The sequence below is a fragment of the Galleria mellonella genome, unplaced genomic scaffold (assembly GCF_026898425.1).
Source record: "Galleria mellonella isolate WM207_F2 unplaced genomic scaffold, CSIRO_AGI_GalMel_v1 utg171, whole genome shotgun sequence".
In the NCBI taxonomy this organism is placed as follows: Eukaryota; Metazoa; Arthropoda; class Insecta; order Lepidoptera; family Pyralidae; genus Galleria; species Galleria mellonella.
This window is the reverse complement of record NW_026442014.1, coordinates 1,936,541-1,958,476: the sequence shown is the minus strand read 5'-3', so window position 1 is coordinate 1,958,476 and position 21,936 is coordinate 1,936,541. Positions and strand designations below refer to the sequence as shown.

Genomic DNA, 21,936 nt, shown 5'->3' with positions numbered 1-21,936 from the left:
TATTGTATATTTTTTAACCTACATTCTTTTAATGAAACTTGTAAACAAGCAGATTTTTTTTATACAACTTAGAATGACAACAAGCTACCTGATGGAAAGTGGTAACCGTCGCCTATAGACATGAACAGTACTATGGACATAATAGAGTATACTGTTTCGCCCATGATACCATGAAACAAGCTGATGGAATGTGTATATGTGTATGTTTATTTGTATTCTATTGAACTTGTATACCTTGTTGTTGCTATTGTTTTTCCTGTACCTTTCCCGCGCTAGATTACCTGCTTATTATTTTCTCTCTGACTGCATTGGGTTGGCTGGAAGTGATCTCTTTTAGAGATAAGTCCATCTTTGCTAGCAAGTTGTTAAACCAAATCGCTGTATCTTCTTTTTTCAAGTGCAATAAAGAATATATATTACCAGTACCATGGATGTCACAGAATATACTGTGACATCCATGGTACTCCTCACGTCTGTAATGTACCGTATCTGTTATTTGCATTGCTATTTACAGTTCATTCTCGTAAACTGTTAAACTTATCTATCCTCACATTCTCTCGGATACGAGGTATTGTCAGCAATAAGGCCCAACAGCGCCATTGCTAGCAATACAGGATATATTATACTGCGCGGTTTCAGAGATGTTTCCTCCCACGAACACTCAGGTTGTGGAATGAGCTCCCTGCCGAGGTTTTCCCAAGAGACTACAGCATGGGGTTCTTCAAAAGGGGGGTAAAGAGGTTTCTTCAGGGTCGGCAACGCGCGCGTAATACCCCTGGTATTGCAGGTGTTCATAGGCTACGGTAACCACTTACCATCAGGTGGGCCGTATGCTTGTGTGCTGCCTCAGTGGTATAAATAAAAATTATATATACCAGGTCAACCTCCACGTGATTCCTCCTAAAACCCGTCATGGTTAGTCCTTGTCGATGTCGTCACGATGGGCCAATTGACCAGCTTTCTTACTCTCCTCCCTGGTGCCCCGCCATATACCGTATACCGATATCTTTTTTTGCGAAATACAATCTTAACTTATTATTGATATATGTTAGCTGGAGAAAATTAGCTAGAGAGATCGAATTTTTTTTTAATGGGTGATAATGGAATGGTATCCCCGCCTGCACTATTGGTATACACCGGCGGGGCACCAGTGAAGGATGATAGGTGAGGATGAAGCAGGTCAGTTGGCCCATCGTGACGAATTCAACAAGAATCGTTCACGATGGTTTTCAGAGGGAACCACGTGGAGGTCGACCTAATAGGGCATATTGCTGGCAATGGGGCTGTCAAACTTCATTGCTAAGAGAGATCGAATTAGTAATGAAGACGTGTTGCTTAGGGTTAAGGAAAAGAGACAAATTATTAGAACTATTGAGGATAGAAAGGAAAAATGTTGCGACACTTGATACGACACGACGAACGTATGAACATTATAATAGAAGGTAAGATAGAAGGAAGGAGCGAAGAGGGATAGCAACGCATAGTTACATCAGGCAGATCAAGGAAGGAGTTGGTGTCGTGTCGTATCAAGAGGTGAAGCTGAAGAGACTCGTTGAAAATCGTAGTGAGTGAGCAAGAGCTTCACCGATAAGAGCGCAGCTCTTAAATAGGATAGATAGATAGATAACCTGAAGATGTAAATAAACAATTTAATTATCTTTCTATTCTTTAGATTTATCCACTTCCATAACTCACTTAATGCACAGACGTCGGTTCCGGAGACTTGACCCTCTCGACTTCGCCCTAAGGCGGTACTGATCTATGTGTTCGTAGGTCACTCTAGGTCCCCGGTACCTGCATCCTTCGTAGTCTTTCACTTCCGTATTAATAAATTTAATCGGTATTATATAAGTTAATCAGCCTAACTGTGGTTGCCAATCCGCTTGCCAAACGTGGCAACTACTAGTGAAACTGCCTAAGATATGGTATAATATAAATTACCTTATCTAGTTTCTATTTATTAATAAAAAAATGTGTCCTACAAAAAAATAGACTTCAATTGTGGCAAAACCAGTCATTTTGAATTAAAAATTAAACTACTAAACTAATTTTGATAAAATTTCTGTGAAACCAATTTGTAAGTATATCCTTGCAGATTTAAAAAAGATTTTTTGGGTACCTCTGTCCCATTAGTGTTTCAACCGTAAAGCAGTTGTGTTTGCATGGCTGTGTTTCGGTTTAAAGGGTGGGATATGGCGTGAATTTACAGGGTACAGAGGAATAACACCTGAGTCCTCAGGAATGGCAACGCATGGGGGGTATCATGGGCGAAACATACATAGTCTGTTATGTACATAGTAATGCTAATGTCTATAAGCGACGGTTACCACTTTCCATCAGGTGGGCCGTCAGCTTGTTTGCCATTCTAAGTTGCATAAAAAAAAAATCCAAATCGTTTTACAACTGACGGAGTTATAAGGTAACAAACATAAAAAAATAAAATTAAATTGAGTACCTCCTTTTTTTTAAGTCGGTTGCAAATGTTGAGTTATAGCTGCTTCAATTTATGCCGTTTTGGTCATAAATTAAAAAATAGACCTCATAATGTATATGGCTGGCAACGAAGCCTCTGATCACTATTTCATGTGGATGTATTTTTTTTAAACAGCTTTGAATGGCAAACAAGCTGACGGCCCACCTGATGGAAAATGATAACCGTCCCCTATAGACATGTGCAGTACCATGGACATAACAGAGTATACTGTTTCGCCTATAGTACTTCCCATGCGTTGCCATTCCTGAGGACTCAGGTGTTATTCCTCTGTACCCTGTAAATTCACTGCCATATCCCACCCTTCAAACCGAAACACAGCCATGCAAACACAACTGCTTCACGGTCGAATGGCTGGGGACCATTTCTTATGGCTTATAACAGTCTGTGGGAGAGGCCTATGTCCAGCAGTGGACAGAAATGAAATGAAATGAATTTATTTTGCTAGAATGCAGGTAATTTTAGATGATAGAGGTTTATAGGTTCCCGTGTACATTCTGCCTCTATGTCGGCGTGCAAATTTTTAACAATATAATAAATTTATATATATATTCTACATTATATTTCCTTTCCTTAGTCATATAATATATTATTATTATTTATTACAGTAAACAGAAAAAATAAAAGCCTGTACAATAGTTGTCCAAATTAATAAAATATTTTAACAACTGTCTCTAGTGTAGGTGAAGTGCATTTGTTTTTTTAGCGAAATATTCATTAATGGTATAAAACCCGTTACATAACAGCCAATTTTTAAGTTTACGTTTAAACACTGTATGAGCTGTTACTCCTCTAATGTTATTTGGTAGATGGTTGTAAACTTTAATAGCCATACAGTAACAGAACAGTACAGATAACAGCTGATATGAATGAATGAATTCAGATTACTAGTTTTTACACATTTTTTTGTTTTATTATTTTAATTTGACTATTATAATCTAAGTTACAGTTAGTGCTATTCTTAGTATGATTAAAACGGTTTACCTACCAAAGAAAATCCTGGGGGAAAGGGATTGTTAGCAATGGAATTTGACAGCCCCATTGCTAGCAATATGCCCTATTAGGTCGACCTCCACGTGGTTCCCCCTGGAAACCATCGTGAACAATTCTTGTTGAATTCGTCACGATGGGCTAACTGACCTACTTCATCCTCATCTGTCATCCTTCACTGGTGCCCCGCCGGTGTATACCGATAGCGCGGGTGGGGTTACCATTCCATTATCAGCCATAAAAAAAAAACCAAAAGAAAATCCTTAAACGCACTCGTAAATATTCAAAATGGTATACTAAGAACAAAACTGGGAGTTCCTACATATTTTAACGTTTACATTTTATGTGTAGTACCATAAAAAGTGCCGTGTGCAATGGTGTACGCTTCACCCTGGTCGTGAATAAAACCTTTAATGCGGTCAACGTACACTTGCGGCCGTGTTAATGGGCTGTTTGGTTATAAAGAAAATTATCGTTTCTCGGAAATATTATTACAATACGAGTATAAAAATAATACGTTAAATAAATTATTATTATTGTGCGATTGGAAATATTTGGAAAACAAAAACAAAATAAATCGAAAATTTATTTTGCGGCTATAATATATCCTGCGGCTCTGTTAGCGTGAATCAGCAGATAAAATATACTGTGCTAAGTTAGGATTCTAGGCTATTGGTGTACCAAAATTAATTCAAATCCGTTCTGTAGATTTTGCATAAAAGAGTAACAAACATTCATCCATTCATTTATACAAATTTTGCTTTTATTGTATTAATAAGATTATCCTGATTATGATTTTTTTTTTATTTTTTTACTGTGAAACGATAATGCCTATTTAATTTTATTTAAATTTAAATCAAATTTAAAACAATCTAATGTATTTATTTATTTTAGACAACTTGGTTCCATTTTTGCAAAGTAAAGTTTTTAAGTACACTAACTACTTAAAAACTATGCTTGTTGTGTTTTGGTTAAAGAGACACAAGAGGTACAATTAATTAATACACAGTTATTATTGTTACATTCTTTAACACCTCGCTTACTACCTAACTAGTAACAGTAGAATTCAGAAATGTATTATTTGTTTATAAATTATAGAGTTTTTGAATTTACGCCATTGTAAAGATAACATTAGTTCATCTACTCCTCAGCTATGAGGATAGAAGAAGAAGAATAAACGCAACGATTTTTAATCGAAATGTAAAAGGCCTCAATTAGACTTATTTTTTCATACATACGTTATGTATGTAAAAAATAAGTCTAATATATCTAACATCTATAATCATCATGTACTAATTGATTACATTTAAACTTTACTTTTAAGATGGTTCTTATATTAATTTTGTTATAAATCAAATCGATACTAAAAACAAATAAAACATTTAGTGACGTAGTGATATAGTTTAAGTAAGTTGTTATTTTTAAATATTAAATTAAAATAATCCATTTTCATGACAACAAGTGTACATGCATGATCGTAAAATGGTATACTATGCATTGCCTACAGTAACCAATCTAGGCTTCGCTTTAATATTTAGCTTTTTTTTTTATTACTCCACGAACAGAGACCGTGGGATCGCGACAGAATAAGAGTTTAGTACACCTGCACTAGTTAAGCAGTAGTGGTATTGTATACGATGAATTCACACTCACACTTGTATAGATTTTACACCAATATAGATCTTTAAATTTCCATTGTACAGTTATATGTACGAATGTACATATAACTGTACAATGGAATGTGAACTGCTTCCTAGAAACAAACCACCAGAGGGAGACTTTGTACAAAAGTCGATTGCTTGGGTACCTCTGTCCCATTCGTGTCTCAACCGTGAAGCAGTTGTCTTTGCATGGTTGTATTTCGGTTTGAAGGGTGGGATATGGCGTGAATTTACTGGGTACGGAGGAATAACACCTGAGTCCTCAGGAATGGTAACGCATGGGGGGTATCATGGGCGAAATAGTATACTCAGTTATGTCCATGGTACTGCTCATGTCTATAGGCGACGGTTACCACTTTTCATCAGCTGGGCCGTCAGCTTGTTTGCCATTCTAAGTTATATAAAAAAAAACCTTTTCATCCTCACCTATCATCCCTCACTGGTGCCCCGCCAGCGTATACCGTTAGCGCAGGCGGGGTTACCATTCCATTAACAACCATTAAAAAAAATACTGAACAGTATTTTATGATTCTTTTTGAAAGCAATACGATTTCTTCCCACACTTACTATTAACTACTAGTTAATATTACGGGCATCTACATTTGAACGCCAATGTCAATGACCCGCCAATTATAAATTATCATGTGCAATTGAATGGTGTGATAAAGGCGCCGAATGGACCGTATCGGATGCGGCATCACTAGGGTTGTCACTTTTGTACAATTCTCAACCAGTCTAAATTTTAATTTGATTTTAATTTATGATGGTGATGATGATGATGATGAGGTTTTAATATGATATATATATATATATATATATATATATATATATATATATATATATACAGTTTGAATCGTTTTTTATTAAGATTAATTAAATGAATTTAAAAACAGTCGTGTTTCTTGGCAGTTCTTTTTGGCATTATTGTAGGTAAATATGTAGTATCTATTTACCTGATTTTTATTTCCGACATTTCGACATGGGTTACATAAACTATTTCAGTTTACTACCACAAGAATTTTGTTAAGATATTTATTATAAAATCTTAAATTACTATTAACACTAATAAACTATAGTAATGCGATCGTATTACAACTGTTAAAGTTACTGTCTAAATATTTTTTTTTATTTTTTTATTTATTAAATAAATAAAAAAATACTTTATTGTACACATTAGTTATAAATATAAAAAGGCGAGATTAACTCTGATAGAGTTTTCTTCCAACAAACCCAAAGTGGAAAGGAGCATCAGCGTCAGCGGATACAGCAGTGTACAATTTTTAAACAGACAAAATTAAATTAATTACATAATATTTTATCGTACAAATACACATATTATTTACATAAATATATACCTACATCTATGGATATACTTACACATACATACACATATACATACTATATACCTAAATATATAGATGAATAAATATATGTTCATAGAGATAGAAGATGCTCTTTAAGTCTACTCTTAAAAATATTTAGGGATTGACTCTCACGGATAGATATGGGAAGAGAATTGCACAATCTAGCAGCAATAACGGTAAAAGATCCACTATAGCGCGTAGATGAGTGTGAAGGGAGTTTGAGGATAAGAGATTTTTATCTATATCAATAACTTTTTTATTTAGAACGTTTAAAATATTTAAATTTAAACTAATATACAATAATTTATATACATATATTATGATAGAATTTCATGCATATGAATATATAGCAATATAGTTTTATCAAGTACAGGAAAAATTTGACGACAGAAATATTTGTGGCAACCCTATGAGCCCTGCGCGAATGCAGTCAGACGGAAACATTGCGAATTCATTACCTACGTTATAAGTACGTTATTACTTAACTGTATTCGACCCGGGAATATTATTCTCTAACAATTATGTTTTCTTACGCGAACAGTTATATAAATAAATGGTATTTTTGACCCTACAACTCACGGACATACTCGTAGATAGAGAGGGGCAGCAAATATCTCAAGTTATATGAAAATTAGGCGTTTCATCATTAAATTACTATATTTAATACTATATGTATATTATTTATATTATTATATGTATCACATCTCCCATATTTAGAACTAACAAAATTTTTCATCGTGCCTCCTACCAAACTGTTTATAATTACTCCTCTCCATCCAAAGGTTGCCTGGAAGAGATCGCTCTTAGCGATAAGGTCGCCCATCGTTTTCTCATTGTGATTATTTCTTGTAATTATTTATATTTATAATAAGTTTACTATTGTAATCTTTTGGAGGAAACAATAAAGAGTATCTGTCTATCTATCTATCTATGTATATGGGTTTTAGAAGTGAGTAAACCAATGGATTATACCAGTTCTAGATGGCGTATGAAGGTAAAACATACATCAGTTTTTAAGTTGGGCCTTCAAGACTACACCTGTGAGAATCGCTTCGAATTTAATGCAGCAGTTTTTGTACGATTCCGGAACAATCATACTGATCCCTAAAAAGGGAGACCGCTCAGATCCAGCTAACTATAGGTCCATAGCTATCACTTCCTTATTCTCGAAAGTCATGGATTCAATCATTAACCATCAACTGCTCCGGTACCTAGAAGATCACCAGCTGATCTGTGGTCACCAGTATGGCTTTCGACAGGGACGCTCGGCCGGTGAATTTTTGGTTTATTTAACACACCGATGGGCAGTGGCAATCGAGAATAAGGTAGAGGCCTTAGCTGTTAGTCTGGATATTGCGAAAGCCATTGATCGGGTGTGACATAAAGCGCAAATTTCAGAACTAGGTACCTTCGTTTGATTATGCACTTATCATTAGGTGAGCCGCATGTTCGTTTGTCCCCTGTGTTTTATAAAATTACAGTTTTGGCTTTAATTGTCCTTATTAAGATCTCTTATGTTAATATTTCTTAAATATCCTTCCATGCACAGACATCGCCTAGTTATAAAATTAAATTATATTAGTAAGATTACTAATATAATAAAAATGACTTTATTCGTGAACTCACGTACCGACGAACGACTAGATGTTATGTAGACAGCTTACATATTTGATTTACGGGTCAGTAAACAATTTTTTGCTCTGCATATAAAAATAACAGCTTCGTCTGTCACAAAATTAAAACGCAAGACTCATGTAAACTTTTTTTTAATGCTACTTAGAATGGCAAACAAACTGACGGCCCACCTGATGGAAAGTGGTAACCGTCGCCTATAGTCATGAGTAGCACTATGGATATAACAGAGTATACTGTTTCGCCCATGATATCCCCATGCGTTGCCATTCCTGAGGACTCAGGTGTTATTCCTCCGTACCCAGTAAATTCACGCAATATCCCACCCTTCAAACCGAAACACAGCCATGCAAACACAACTGTTTTACGGTTGAAACACGGGTAAAACTAGTATTGCTTACACCTTGTAAATTGTACAAAGAATGATAAAAATTGGTTCAGAATTGATGACGTAATCAATATAAAATAACGACAATAAATCAGATGCATTGATTCCTTGTTGAAGTATCTTAGCAATTATATTGTTTTACGCCAGCACTTATACAAATAAATAGTACTTTTGACCCTACATCTCACAGTAATACTCGTATATTGAGAAAGATTGATAATATTTCAACATAAAAACACAGGGTCTCACTATTGATAGTATAAAAAAACCGATTGCGGTTTTTCATTGGACAGCAAGCCTTTTACAACCGCCTTCAAAAAAAGAAGGTTTGCAATTCAGTTGTATTTTCTATTTTATCTTCGCTATCTTATAACTCTGTCAGTTATAAAGCGATTTAGAAAAATATTTTTTTATCTGAAAGGTTTTCTGCCTGAAAAAGCCTGTCTTTCAATTATAATAATATAATAAATAGATAAAATCATATCTCTTAAATACAAAATACAATAATAATAATAATAATTAATAAATAGATAAAATCATATGTCTTAAATACAAAGTAAATATAATTTAAAGAAAGCTATTGCCTGCAGTTAATACATATCGCAAATAGTTTGTACCACCATATTGCTATAAAGAAAAGAGTAGGCGTTTTGATTAACTTTTAATACAAGGTGGATCATGCTACGCTCTGTTCAAATGTTAAGAAACTTATAGTCCACCCTGTAATTAAAAAAAAAACCAGTCGCTGTAAAATATTGATCAATTCTAACATTTGATTTATTTTAATTTCATGTAAGTTTAAAAAAAAACTAAGAAATACGTGGATATAGAATAGTGGAATAGTCATATGTAACCCTATTAGGTGGAATTCCACGCGGTTCCCCCTGGAAACCATCGTGGTTAATTCTCACGGAACTCTTCACGATGGGCTAACTGAACTGCTGTCACCCTCTCCTATCACTTCTCACTGGTGCCCCGCCAGTATATACCGATAGTGCAGGCGGGGTTATCATAGCATTTTCACCCATTAAAAAAATAGTAATTTGTGAATTTGTGTATTTATTTTAATATATATAATAAGGAGTAAGATTTTTTTGTTCAAACTTAGATTTAAGCATTTTTTAACAGTAGTTTTTCTCTTTTACTTACTAATAACATTGTATATTGTCTGCTTAATTATTGTGAGCATATTGTTGGTATGTCTTTTATAAATAAATAAATAAAAAAAGTAGTTACAATTTAATGGAAAATATATAAGCCCGACAACAGATGGACCAAAAATTTTATTTTTATACATGTATCTCATAAAACAATATCAATTAGTACTAAGATTCTTATAATATTAATCTTTTCCAATGAAAAAATTATAGTCAATAATTTTTTTTTATACAACAGAATGGCAAGCAAGCTGACGGCCCACCTGATGGAAAGTGGTAACCGTCGCCTATAGACATGAGCAGTACCATGCACATAACAGAGTACGAGTATACTGTTTCGCCCATGATACCCTCCCATGCGTTGACATTCCTGAGGACTCAGGTGTTATTTCTCTGTACCCAGTAAATTCACGAATATTAAAGAGTCCCGTGAAAATACCGAATAAGTGTTTAAATAATATTTGTTTATTAAAATTTAATAATACAAGAAAAAATGTTTAAAAACTATATACATAATTATAAAATGGAATTACATATATATATATATATATATATATATATATATATATATATATATATATATATAAAAACATACCTAAACATGTCAGATACAATCACGATGTACGTTACGTATTATTATTATTATATTTCAGCCGTTAACTGTCCACTGCTGAATATAAGCCTTCCCCATAAAGGGAGTTTTGCCAGTAGTTGCCACGCTTGGCAGGTGGATCGGCGACCGCAGTTAAGTTTTCAGAGATGTTTTAAGAGGGACGCTGCTGTCCATCCTTCATTTGTTCATTACGTCATTACGCATTCATTACGCTCTACAAATCACAAATCCGGCCCCACATGGAGTATTGCTGTCACTTATGGGCCGGAGCACCTAAATAAATAATAAGCTTGAACCTTTCGACTCGTTGCAACGACGAGCTATGAGAATTGTCGATGATCCCAGGCTCACAAGCGGTATCGAACCCTTAAGTCTTAGGAGAGATTTTGCCTCCCTCTGCGTGTTCTACCGCCTGTACAATGGATTGTGCTCAGAGGAATTGTTTAATATGATGCTCACAGCCACTTTCTACCATCGTACGGCTCGCCATCGACAGGGAGTTCATCCTCATGTCCTACAGCCTCAATGGTCGCGTACTGCGCGGTTTCGAAGATGTTTCCTCCTATGAACACTCAGGTTGTAGAATGAGCTCCCTGCCGAGGTTTTCCCAAGAGACTACATGCACAAGCATGGGGTTCTTCAAAAGGAGGGTAAAGAGGTTTCTTCAGGGTCGGCAACGCGTGCGTAATACCTCTAGTATTGCAGGTGTTCATAGGCTACGGTAACCACTTACCATAAGGTGGGCCGTATGCTTGTTTGCCACCTCAGTGGTATAAAAAAAAACGTATATCATGCGGTAATATATAAAAACAAAAGCATCAAGAGAAACAGTCCTTGCATAGGTGTGTAATAGTCAGCATACAAACATAACATGTCTTTTGTTTTTTTTTTTTTATTTGTGCTTTTTTATTTTCATTCTTTTATCTCTTTTACTGTGTATTATGTGTATGTTTTTTTTATTGTAATTTGTGTGCTGTAAGTAATGTAAATAAATTATCTATCTATCTATCTATAAATAAAAAGTGAAAGAGAAAAAAGACAGGTAGGTAAATTTAAAAAAAAGGTTAATAAGTAAAACTTTGAGAACCATACAGGTATATTAGAAACAAGAAAAGATGATATTAAATTATTACATTTAGTTGCTAAAGTAGTACACAGCTTAATATTTGAGCAGTTGCTGATTACGGCCACAGTGATATTTTTTTTTAATGGATGACAGTGAAATGGTAACTCGCCTGCGCTAACGGTATACGCTGGCAGAGCACCAGTGAGGGATGATAGGTGAGAATGAAAAGGCAGGTCATTTAGCCCATTGTGATTAATACACCTGGAATTTAGCACGATGGTTTCGAGGGGGAACCGCGGGGAGGTCGACCTGACTGGGTATATTGCTAGCAGTGCGACTAATTTTGTATTGTTAATTTGCATTGTTAACAACCCCCTTCCTCCCCGCCACAGGGATATTAGAGGACGTCCATTTTATGAGGGTTCGTTAAAAAACTCACCTATCCTCTCATGGACCTCTCTTTCCACTTGACGAGAGGGTTATTGGTATAAATTTTCATGTGCAATTTTCATTAATCCCTTCATCCGTATATAAATGAGATTTAGTGTGCATTTTAATCCCTTGTATTTATTTATCAATTTTTTATGTTTATTTTTTTATATAACTTAGAATGGCAAACAAGCTGACGGCCCACCTGATGGAAAGTGGTAACCGTCGCCTATAGACATGAGCAGTACCATGGACATAATAGAGTATACTGTTTCGCCCATGCGTTGCCATTCCTGAGGACTCAGATGTTATTCCTCTGTATCCAGTAAATTCACGCAATATCCCACCCTTCAAATCGAAACACAGTCATGCAAACACAACTGTTGAAAACTTCACGGTTGAAACATGATGAATGGGACAGAGGTACCCAAGCAATCGACTTTTGTACAAAGTCTCCCTCTGGTATTATTTATTTTACATTTTATTACACCAAGTAAAAGAATAATTAATACACTAAATATTAATGAGAAGTGATACAAAAGGTGGCCTTATCGCTAAGCAATCTCTTCCAGACAACCTTTGGGTAGAGGACATTGAGAAAAAGACAAAAGGTAGGTGGCGCACTATTATATATATATATATATATATATATAAATCAGTAAAAAAAATTACACATGCTGTTAAAACACACAATTAAAACAAATAAAATAAAACCTCACATACAATTAAAGGTGAATAAATTCATTGTGCATTTAAATGGATTGCAGCAGTGTTTCCCAACCTTTTTTGTGCCATGCCCCACTTGAACATTTCTAAAATTTTTATGCCTCCATACATAATTTTTCCCGACAAAGTTTATTTGACGACTCTAATCGCCCAGTTGATATTTTTGACTTTATAAAACGAAATTATACATAATAAATATTAACAGCATCTTTTTATTTACTTTTTTTTGTTAATTTTGGCACCGATATCTACTTGTGGCATTGCATTTAAATATTCCGGAGCAAGAGGGTTAAAATCACTTCGAGTCCATGTTTAATTGCCCCCCCCCCCTTTACTATCAAATTGCCCCCCTGTGGGGCATGGGCCCCACGTTCGGAAACACCGGATTGCAGTGTTTATAGACACACACAGTGCATGCTATACTATATCTCGCCAGCTTACGTGTGAGCGCGTCTCTCAGCGCGGTGGCAAGCGATGCGAGCGTATTCCTCAATGGCGCGTGGTATCGCTCCAACATACTCAGATCTAGGCAATATCAATTTAAGGTTGAGTTCCGACAGTGCGACATACATTCGTTACTACATACATTAATATATTTAGTTTTCGGTAAATGTAAATATATTGATATAACCATAATAAATAATCTTATTCTTATGATGTTATATAACATGACGAGTACACAACTTGATAGGCATAGGTAATATTGATAACAATCCAATATATATATATATATATATATATATTGGACATCGATGACAGAAGAAAGGTCATCACCCAATTTGATATCGCCCATATTGGTTGAATATCCATTTTCTAATATGTTAAATGTCTGTTAAATACATAATATATTTTTTTAAATAATTGACTTTTTACATATTCATTGTTGAACCAGTATATATTATAACTAGTAGATATTATGACTGAAATATAAATATAAACTATACTTATTACCCACACCTACAACTTGCGTTATTGTAAAATACAATAGTCTTATTGTATTTATGCTTTTTTATTTTAAGTCTAATATAATATATTATATTTATGTTAAGCAAACACATTTGTTCATCATCAATTTCCCAATTTGTGTAGGTAATAATTTCATAAGTAGACAATAACTCATGATTTCATGACGGATTAGCAATGATAGAGGGGAAAAAGATTATTTCAATTGGAAAAAGTAATCTATTAATCAATATCAAACTAATATTACTAGACGATTAATAGAAAATAGAAATACTCATGTATATGTGAGAATGCGTCGTTGAAACCTGTGTTGTTATAATTAAGGAAAAATACATACATACTTTATATCATCATATCATATATCTATATCATATTTGTAGTATCATGGTATATAATTAATATATTATCAGGTTACACTCTGAGTTTGTTGTACGCGTCCGTGTAGCCTAACTTCAGGCTGCAGCTGAAAATCAGTGCTTTGCTTTTAAGCAAAACCATCACTGAGCTGCAGCTTATTTGGGTCACTGCGACCACACATGGCGAAACCATATTTTCATATTTTATCTTTTGTTGTATATTTTGAGAAGTGTAAATAATTTGTTTGTATAAACTCATTTGTAAATTTACGTGTGTCATAAATGGTTCAAATAAAAAGTTTATCTATCTGTCTATCTATATATATTATAATTAAAATATATATATATATATATATATATATATATATATATATATATATATATTATTATTACTTTTATTATTATAAACATTTATCTGAAATAATCGCAAATCGCGCTGTCAGAACTCAACATTTATATCGCTGTTGCTAAACTTTGAATGCAACTGTCTAGTAACATAATATTCACATCGGTTAGATCGTATTATGTTAGTTTTGCAAGTATTATTTCACTACAATCCCACCAGTTTTTTCACCACTACTAGGTCAGTTACAGAGGCCTTGGTGGTTCATTTCAAAGTGAAAGTAAAAGGCGAGATTACGTGGTAATTACACAATCATATAGTTCTTTTGATCCTGAAGGACCTAGATGCAGTAGCGTCTAATTTATACATGATGTGAAATTAATTTCACTACATTAATTGCAAGCAACAGTTTCACATGGCGATCTCTAATTTTATAATCCTTGCATTAGTTTCATGAAATTATGGGCGATTTTTTTTTAAAAAAAAAATAGTGTCATATAAGATAATGATCTGACATTTTAAAATAATTTAATCATGAATGAAACTATAATATGAATAATATTGGTGAATTATTATTAATAGTCATGGTATAGTGAGGCAAAGAAAATTTATCATTATTTATTTAGTATCGAAATTTTTTTATTTTAAAATATGGAATTATATTTGATTTTGTATTATTAACACGTTGTTTACGTGCGATACACATATTTATTAATGTTGCTTTTTTTTTAATTCAAGAGACAGAGCGAAATTTCAGTCACAAAATTTATTTATATCACAAATATGTCACAAAATAAATAATTTTATGTAAATAATTAATCCTAATTCCATGAAATTCTGAAGGTAAATAACCTTCAGAATTTAATGGAATTAGGATTTAAAAAAAAAATAAGAGGTTTAAAAAAATACAAAGTGGACTAATAAACTCACACATAAATAAGAACTTAACAATTTGATGGTGTGTAAAATTCATTTCATCCAAAATACCTTGTTCTTGGAGGTTCTTGAATATTATTACTAGCTATATAGTAAATGATAAAAGCTTTATAAATAATAAACAACTTATTAACAATATAATACATAATTACTCACAAGCTGGATGATCGTACAGCGGGGCGACGCTGGTGCCCTCTAACGGTCCGCCGGCCAGCTTCGCTGATAGCGTCTCCAGGAATTCCCTTACGCTCCGCAACTCCTGGCCTTCTCCCGAACCCGGACTATCTCGCTCTTCATATTCTTCATCTGTAATAGAAAGGTTACAAATATTTATACCACAAAAGTGGCAAACAAGCATACAACATATGTCTCTAGGGAAACCTTCTTCAGGGAGCTTATTCCACAGTATAAGCGTAATTGAGAGGAAAGACTTTGTATAAAAGACCAGAGAGAGACTTTGTACAAAAGTCGATTGCTTGGGTACCTCTGTCCCATTCGTGTTTTAACCCTGAAGCAGTCGTGTTTGCATGGCTGTGTTTCGGTTTGAAGGGTGGGATATGGCGTAAATTTACTGGGTACAGAGGAATAACACCTGAGTCCTCAGGAATGGCAACGCATGGGAGGTATCATGGGCGAAACAGTATACTCTGTTATGTACATGGTACTGCTCATGTCTATAGGCGACGGTTACCACTTTTCATCAGGTGGGCCGTCAGCTTGTTTGCCATTCTAAGTTGTATAAAAAATATTTAACCTATTTACATACATATTTTGTTTACAGTGTTTTTCTCTGCAAAAAAGGCATTTTTAGTCGTCACAAAATTAAATTTGGACCAACACGGGAAGAACTCGTAATTGCAAAAAGAATTGTAAAATTTCGTGCAAAATTGGCAATGTGGTCGCGCCACATACACAAAAAAAAAATTGGGACCAGACGTATTGAGATCCTGTTTCTTCTGGAAGTCTTTTAAAAAGATGTAATGCAGGACTAACCGATCTGCTCCAGCTTGTCCGTGCTGAGGGTCCACGGCATGAGGCTGGCTGCTCGCTGAATCTGCCGGAGGAACCACGCGCCCGACTCGAATTTCTGCGGCCTGAAATTAAGCAGAAAATCTTTTTAGAATATTTTGTTTTTATACCACTGAGGTGGCAAACAAGCATACGGACCACCTGATGGTAAGCGGTTACTGTAGCCTATGAACGCCTGCAATACCAGAGATATTACGCGCGCGTTGCCGACTCTAAAGAAACATTTTTACTCCCCTTTTGAAGAACCCCATGCTGTAGTCTCTTGGGAAAACCTCGGCAGGGAGCTCATTCCACAACCTGAGTGTTCGTGGGAGGAAACATCTCTCAAACCGCGCAGTACGCGACCATTGAAGCTGTAGGATTTTTTATATATAGCTACCATTCTGTTATTTGAAAATGTGTTTATTTTATCAATGTCTATATATATGTATAACGGGAAATTCTAACGAGACGCTGTGTGGCGAAAAGCCTTACGTCACCTGAAGAAGACTTCCGGACATAGTAAGTTTATAAAGTTACTCTATGTATATATATTGTATTGTATTCTACCAGCCGTTAACTGTCCATTGCTGGTACACTGACACTGTTTTGCCAGTAGTTGCCACGCTTGGCAGGCAGGTTGGCAAACGCAGTTTGGCTTTTGGTGATGTTTTAAGAGGGACACTGCTACCCATTCTTCGATCATAAGCTCAGTCGCGTCTTACGACACCTACGGAGATGAAAGGGGGTGGGCCGTGTAGGCCACACGGCCATGTATATAATACAGACATAGCTACAAATTTTTTTTTTGTTGCTATATTATTTTTATATACAGTATTAATATCTATAGCCAACGATTACCACCTTCCATCAGGTAGACAATCAGCTTGTTTGCCATTCCAAGTTGCGTAAAAAAAAAATTAAGTAGGAACAACTCTCTCGTCTGTTCCTGCCGTGGAGTAGCAATGCATGTGTTGTTGTACTGTCTAAAAGATAGTATAGCTAAATATGCAAATTTCTGTTAAAGAAGAGACATCTTTATTTTTATGAACGGCAACAAACAATTTTTTTTATACAATCTAAAATGGCAAACAAGCTGACGGCCCACCTGATGGAAAGTGGTAACCGTCGTCTATAGACATGAGCAGTACCATGGACATAACAGAGTTCGCCTATGATACCTCCAATGCGTTGTCATTCCTGAGGACTCGGGTGTTATTCCTCTGTACCCAGTAAATTCACGCCATATCCCACCCTTCAAACCGAAACACAGCCATGCAAACACAACTGTTTTACGGTTAAAACACGAATGGGACAGAGGTACCCAAGGAATCGACTTTTGTACAAAATCTCCCTCTGGTGATATATATCTAATACTATGTTGTACTTGTGTTGATAAGCTTTGCCCAAAACACAATGGTGATTACCTATTTACTATTAGATTTTCGTATTACTGTTAACCCCGTATAGTGTTACGTACTGGTGTGGTTGACAGATGCAGGGTACGATACTGCCGCGCTTGTCACCGCCGCACCTACGACACACGCCGTCGTCCGCGCCCGCCACGCATCGCCTCCGCTCCTCGGGCTCTGATCTGAAATGATACCAATCACTTTTATTGTGTATAGGGAATAAAGCCTGTCTCACTTCGAGAAATAAGTTTGTATTAAAATCTATGTAACCAGTTATTTGAATTTAGAATATTATATTATAATGTAATTAGGTCTTTCATGATACCTTTCGATAATCCGGGTGTCCGTATATAAAAGCTTCAAATTATTCAGCGAACTATGGAGAGGACTATGCTCGGAGTTCTTGTGACGGTAACCAAAGTTACCGTCATAGCCCGAAGGATAAGCAAGCTGAACTGGCAATGGCCTGGCCATATAGATCGAAGAACCAACAACCAATGGGGTAAAGAAAGATTCTTGAGTGGCGACATTACACGGGCAAACGCAGTGAAGGACGACTCCTATTAGATAGAGTATCAACCTTAAATGTATTGCAGGAAGACAGTGGATGCAAGTGACTCAGAACCGTTCCTCATGGCAGTTTATGCCCACTGCGGAACATAGGCCTCCTCCTATGTTCAACAGTGGACGAATAATGACAGAGATGGTGATGATGATGAAGACCATAAAAGTAATAGTGGTATTCACTAAATGTGTATATATATATATATATTTGAGAACACAAGAATAAGGTACTTTTTCCGATTCAACAATATTATATCGGTCAAGTGCATAGACACTGGTAAAAGTAGGTATATAAGTAGGTATAAGTAATATATTTTAAATACATTTTGTTATTTATAACAATAGTTTCTCAAATATTTCATTTAATAATAATATATATTATTCTTTCTAAAAATACTTTCTGCTTCTTTTAGTTGCTTAATGTTATATGTTTGAGTCGATTTTGGTAGTAAAAAAGTCAAGGGTGCATTTCTCTTGCTCGTTCTATTTGTGTAGTAAGGCGCTTGGCACAAGTATTACAACTTAGTTGTCCAACTCATACATACATATATACATACATATACATATCTGTCACGCCTGTCTCCCATTTGGGTAGGCAGAAACAATGGAACCTCAAATGCTTCGATTCAAACAATTCAATGATGTGACAAATAACTTTGACAGATCCACATAATTTTGAGAAACTCTGCTGTGTGCTATAATTTATTAAACTGTCGGGATTACGTATCAATCCGATGCCATTTTGAAATATGATAGTTAGTGAGACGCAATAATAATAACAATGAAATCAGCATCGCTCACTCCGCGGACAGAGGTCGTTAGTGTCGCAGATTTAATTAAATTATTCGCAAAATGTTATGAAGACAATAACTGAATGTATTGATAAATTGTATTAACTTAGAGTGACCTATTATTATCATGTGATTGTACATTTTTTTTCATATTATGTGAAAATGGAATGATAACCCCGCCTGCGCTATCGACTGGCGGGGCACCAGTGAGTGATGGTAGGTGGGGATGAATGCAGTTCAGTTTTTTAATGGGTAATAATGGTATGGTAACCCCGAGTGTGCTGTCGGTATACACTGATGCCCCACCAGTGATAGATGACTGATGAGGATGAAAGCAGGTCAGTTAGCCCATCCTGACGAATTCAACTAAAATTAGGTACTTACAATGGTCTCCAGGGGGAACTACGTGGAGATCGATCTGACAGGGTATATAGCAATATATGGATAATAATAGCAATAATGGAGTCAAATAGTCCCATTACTAGCAAGTAATGGGACTATTTGATTCCATTACTAACGATCCCCTTCCCCCTAATGCGGGCCAGTTGGCTTATTATGATGAAATTGTCAGGAATTAGTTAATTCCTGTCTTTTCCTGGAAAACATATTAAAATGTGTTTTCCAGGGGGAATCACACGGAGATCAACTTGATATATTGCTAGGAATGGGGTCTATGAGGCACATTACTAACAATCCCTTTTCCAAGTGCAGGTTGTACCAAGAACGTAAACAGATATTGGCTAATGAAGTACTTCTAGACTATGTGCAGAGGAATTGATTGTTAATAGAACAGATTTTAGAATATTTATTGCTAGAAAAACACAATTTCAACAGAAAATACATATATAAGAAGTGTCTCGTATTAGGCAAAAGGAACTGGCTCAGCTAACGCTGTGAGTGTCCCAGTGCAATGTGCACAGCTGCACAGCGCTGGTTTCCAGCCAGTCCCTCTCAGTCAGTCAGCGCAGACGGGGTTACCATTCAATTACCAACCATTACAAAAACAAAAACATAAAAATGAACTGAAGGTAGAGCTTCTATTTCCTAATTTCTATTTTGGCCGTCGGATTGTAAGTGGTAGCGAATAAGGAAACGAGGAAGGCACGAAGGTCTCACTCTTTGTGGTATTAGTACTCGTATGTACATTTTATTTTTAATCGACTTTAAAAGGTTTATAATTTGATTGTTTTTTTTTTCTATTTGTTATTTCATAACTCTTTAAGTTGTCAATCGATTTGTAAAATTCTTTTTTTATTTTAAAAGATAAAATCTTTTTTTATATCGGATTTTTTATCTTTAAAGATCTTAAAGGATTAGTGTATTATAATTTTTTTTAAATCAGTTTACAAATCACATTAATTTATGTGTCCATATGGCCTTAAGCTTGGTAGGGAGGAGTGAGATGTTTTTGTTTAAGTAAACTTAGATTTAAGCATTTTTGAATAGTAGTTTTTCACTTTTTACTTACTTATATTATTGTATATTGTCTGCTTAATTGTTTTGAGCATATTGTTGGTGTGTCTTTTATAAATAAATAAATTAGATTTTAAATCAAAATAACTAGTTTTACCATAATTGAAGGTGGTTTTTTTTGAAATGCATTTTTGTTGAATAAATCCATTGATAGCAAACACGATTGATCCCATTGAGGATCTAATCATTTAACATAGGAGGAGGGGGGGGGGGGGAGGAGATATAGTTCGTAATGCGGACTACCAGTCGCATTGCTAGCAATATGCCCCATAAGGTCGACCTCCACGTGGTCCCCCCTGGAAACCATCGTGCTGAATTCCTGGTGTATTCATCACGATGGGCTAACTGACCTGCTTTTTCATTCTCACCTATCACCCCTCATTAGTGCCCCGCCAGTGTATACCGTTAGCGCAGGCGGGGTTACCCTTCCATTATCATTAATAAAAAAAATCATTTAACATACAAAATAATCGTATTGCAAGGCGTCCGCATGCAATCCTCAGAACCTGTCGCCTGCACATGAAACTTGACACCAATGCAAGTTGCCTAACTCGATCGATACACTTTTATGAGCAAAAACTGGCTTCGACTGTCACTTTTGTAATACTCAATGTACGATTCTACATAAATATGTTACGACTAGTTTTTACCCGTGACTTTGTTTGCGTGACAGGGATATAGTAATTGACTGGAATAATTAGAAGCCGAAAGATTGTACGTGTATTTTAAATTTAATGACAGTTTATTGACAATATTATTTAGTGACCAGAGGGAGACTTTGTACAAAAGTCATTTGCTTAGACATCTCTGTCCTATCCGTGTTTCTACCTGAAGTAGTTGTGTTTACATTATAGTTAGACATGAGATAGGGACATGACAGAGTATACTGTTTCGCCCATGATACCCCCCATTCGTTGCCATTCCTGAGGACTTAGGTGTTATTCCTCTGTACCCTGTAAATTCACTGCCATATCCCACCTTTCAGACCGAAACACAGCTGTGCAAACATAACTGTTTCACGGTGGAAACACGAATGGGACAGAGGTAGTGTAGGTGTAACTGTAGGAAAGGGTAACTGTACTGTAATGTAACTCGTATATTTTGATTGGTAACTAAATAGAATGTGATGCATTATTATGCATTGTTTAACAATTCAAATACACTATACACATGCTTACTTCCTTTCCTACATATATTAATGTAATTTACATACTTAATATTATTATGCACTTACTATTATATGTGTTGTATATGTGTATATATTCTTTTGTTTTTATACAACTTAGAATGGCAAACAAGCTGACGGCCCACCTGATGGAAAGTGGTAACCGTCGCCTATAGACATGAGCAGTACCATGGATATAACAGAGTATACTGTTCGCCCATGATACCCCCCATGCGTTGCCATTCCTGAGAACTCAGATGTTATTCCTCTGTACCCTGTAAATTCACCCCATATCTCACCCTTCAAACTGAAAGACAGCCATGCAAACATAACTGCTTCACGGTAGAAACACGAATGGGATAGAGGTACCCAAGCAATCGACTTTTGTACAAAGTCTCCCTCTATATA

The 21,936-nt window shown here is 35.4% G+C and overlaps 1 protein-coding gene across 7 annotated transcripts in view; it reads right to left on the bottom strand.

The window, feature by feature from the left end:
- Positions 1 to 21,936, bottom strand: part of LOC113518558 (uncharacterized) — a 142,215-nt gene that overhangs the window by 55,242 nt on the left and 65,037 nt on the right. For 5 of the 7 annotated variants that reach the window (XR_008252607.1, XM_052892865.1, XM_052892862.1 and 2 more), the window contains 4 exons: positions 17,604 to 17,717; positions 16,109 to 16,209; positions 15,272 to 15,421; positions 12,959 to 13,042 (listed from right to left, as the gene is read on the bottom strand). Coding sequence is in view for 6 of the 7 variants with exons in the window: in XM_052892865.1 (XP_052748825.1) it covers positions 12,959 to 13,042; positions 15,272 to 15,421; positions 16,109 to 16,209; positions 17,604 to 17,717 (449 nt within the window). In the remaining variant the exon portion in view is untranslated. The remainder of the gene's footprint in view (positions 1 to 12,958; positions 13,043 to 15,271; positions 15,422 to 16,108; positions 16,210 to 17,603; positions 17,718 to 21,936) is intronic. The other 2 variants (XM_052892866.1, XM_052892871.1) reach the window with 1 other exon arrangement.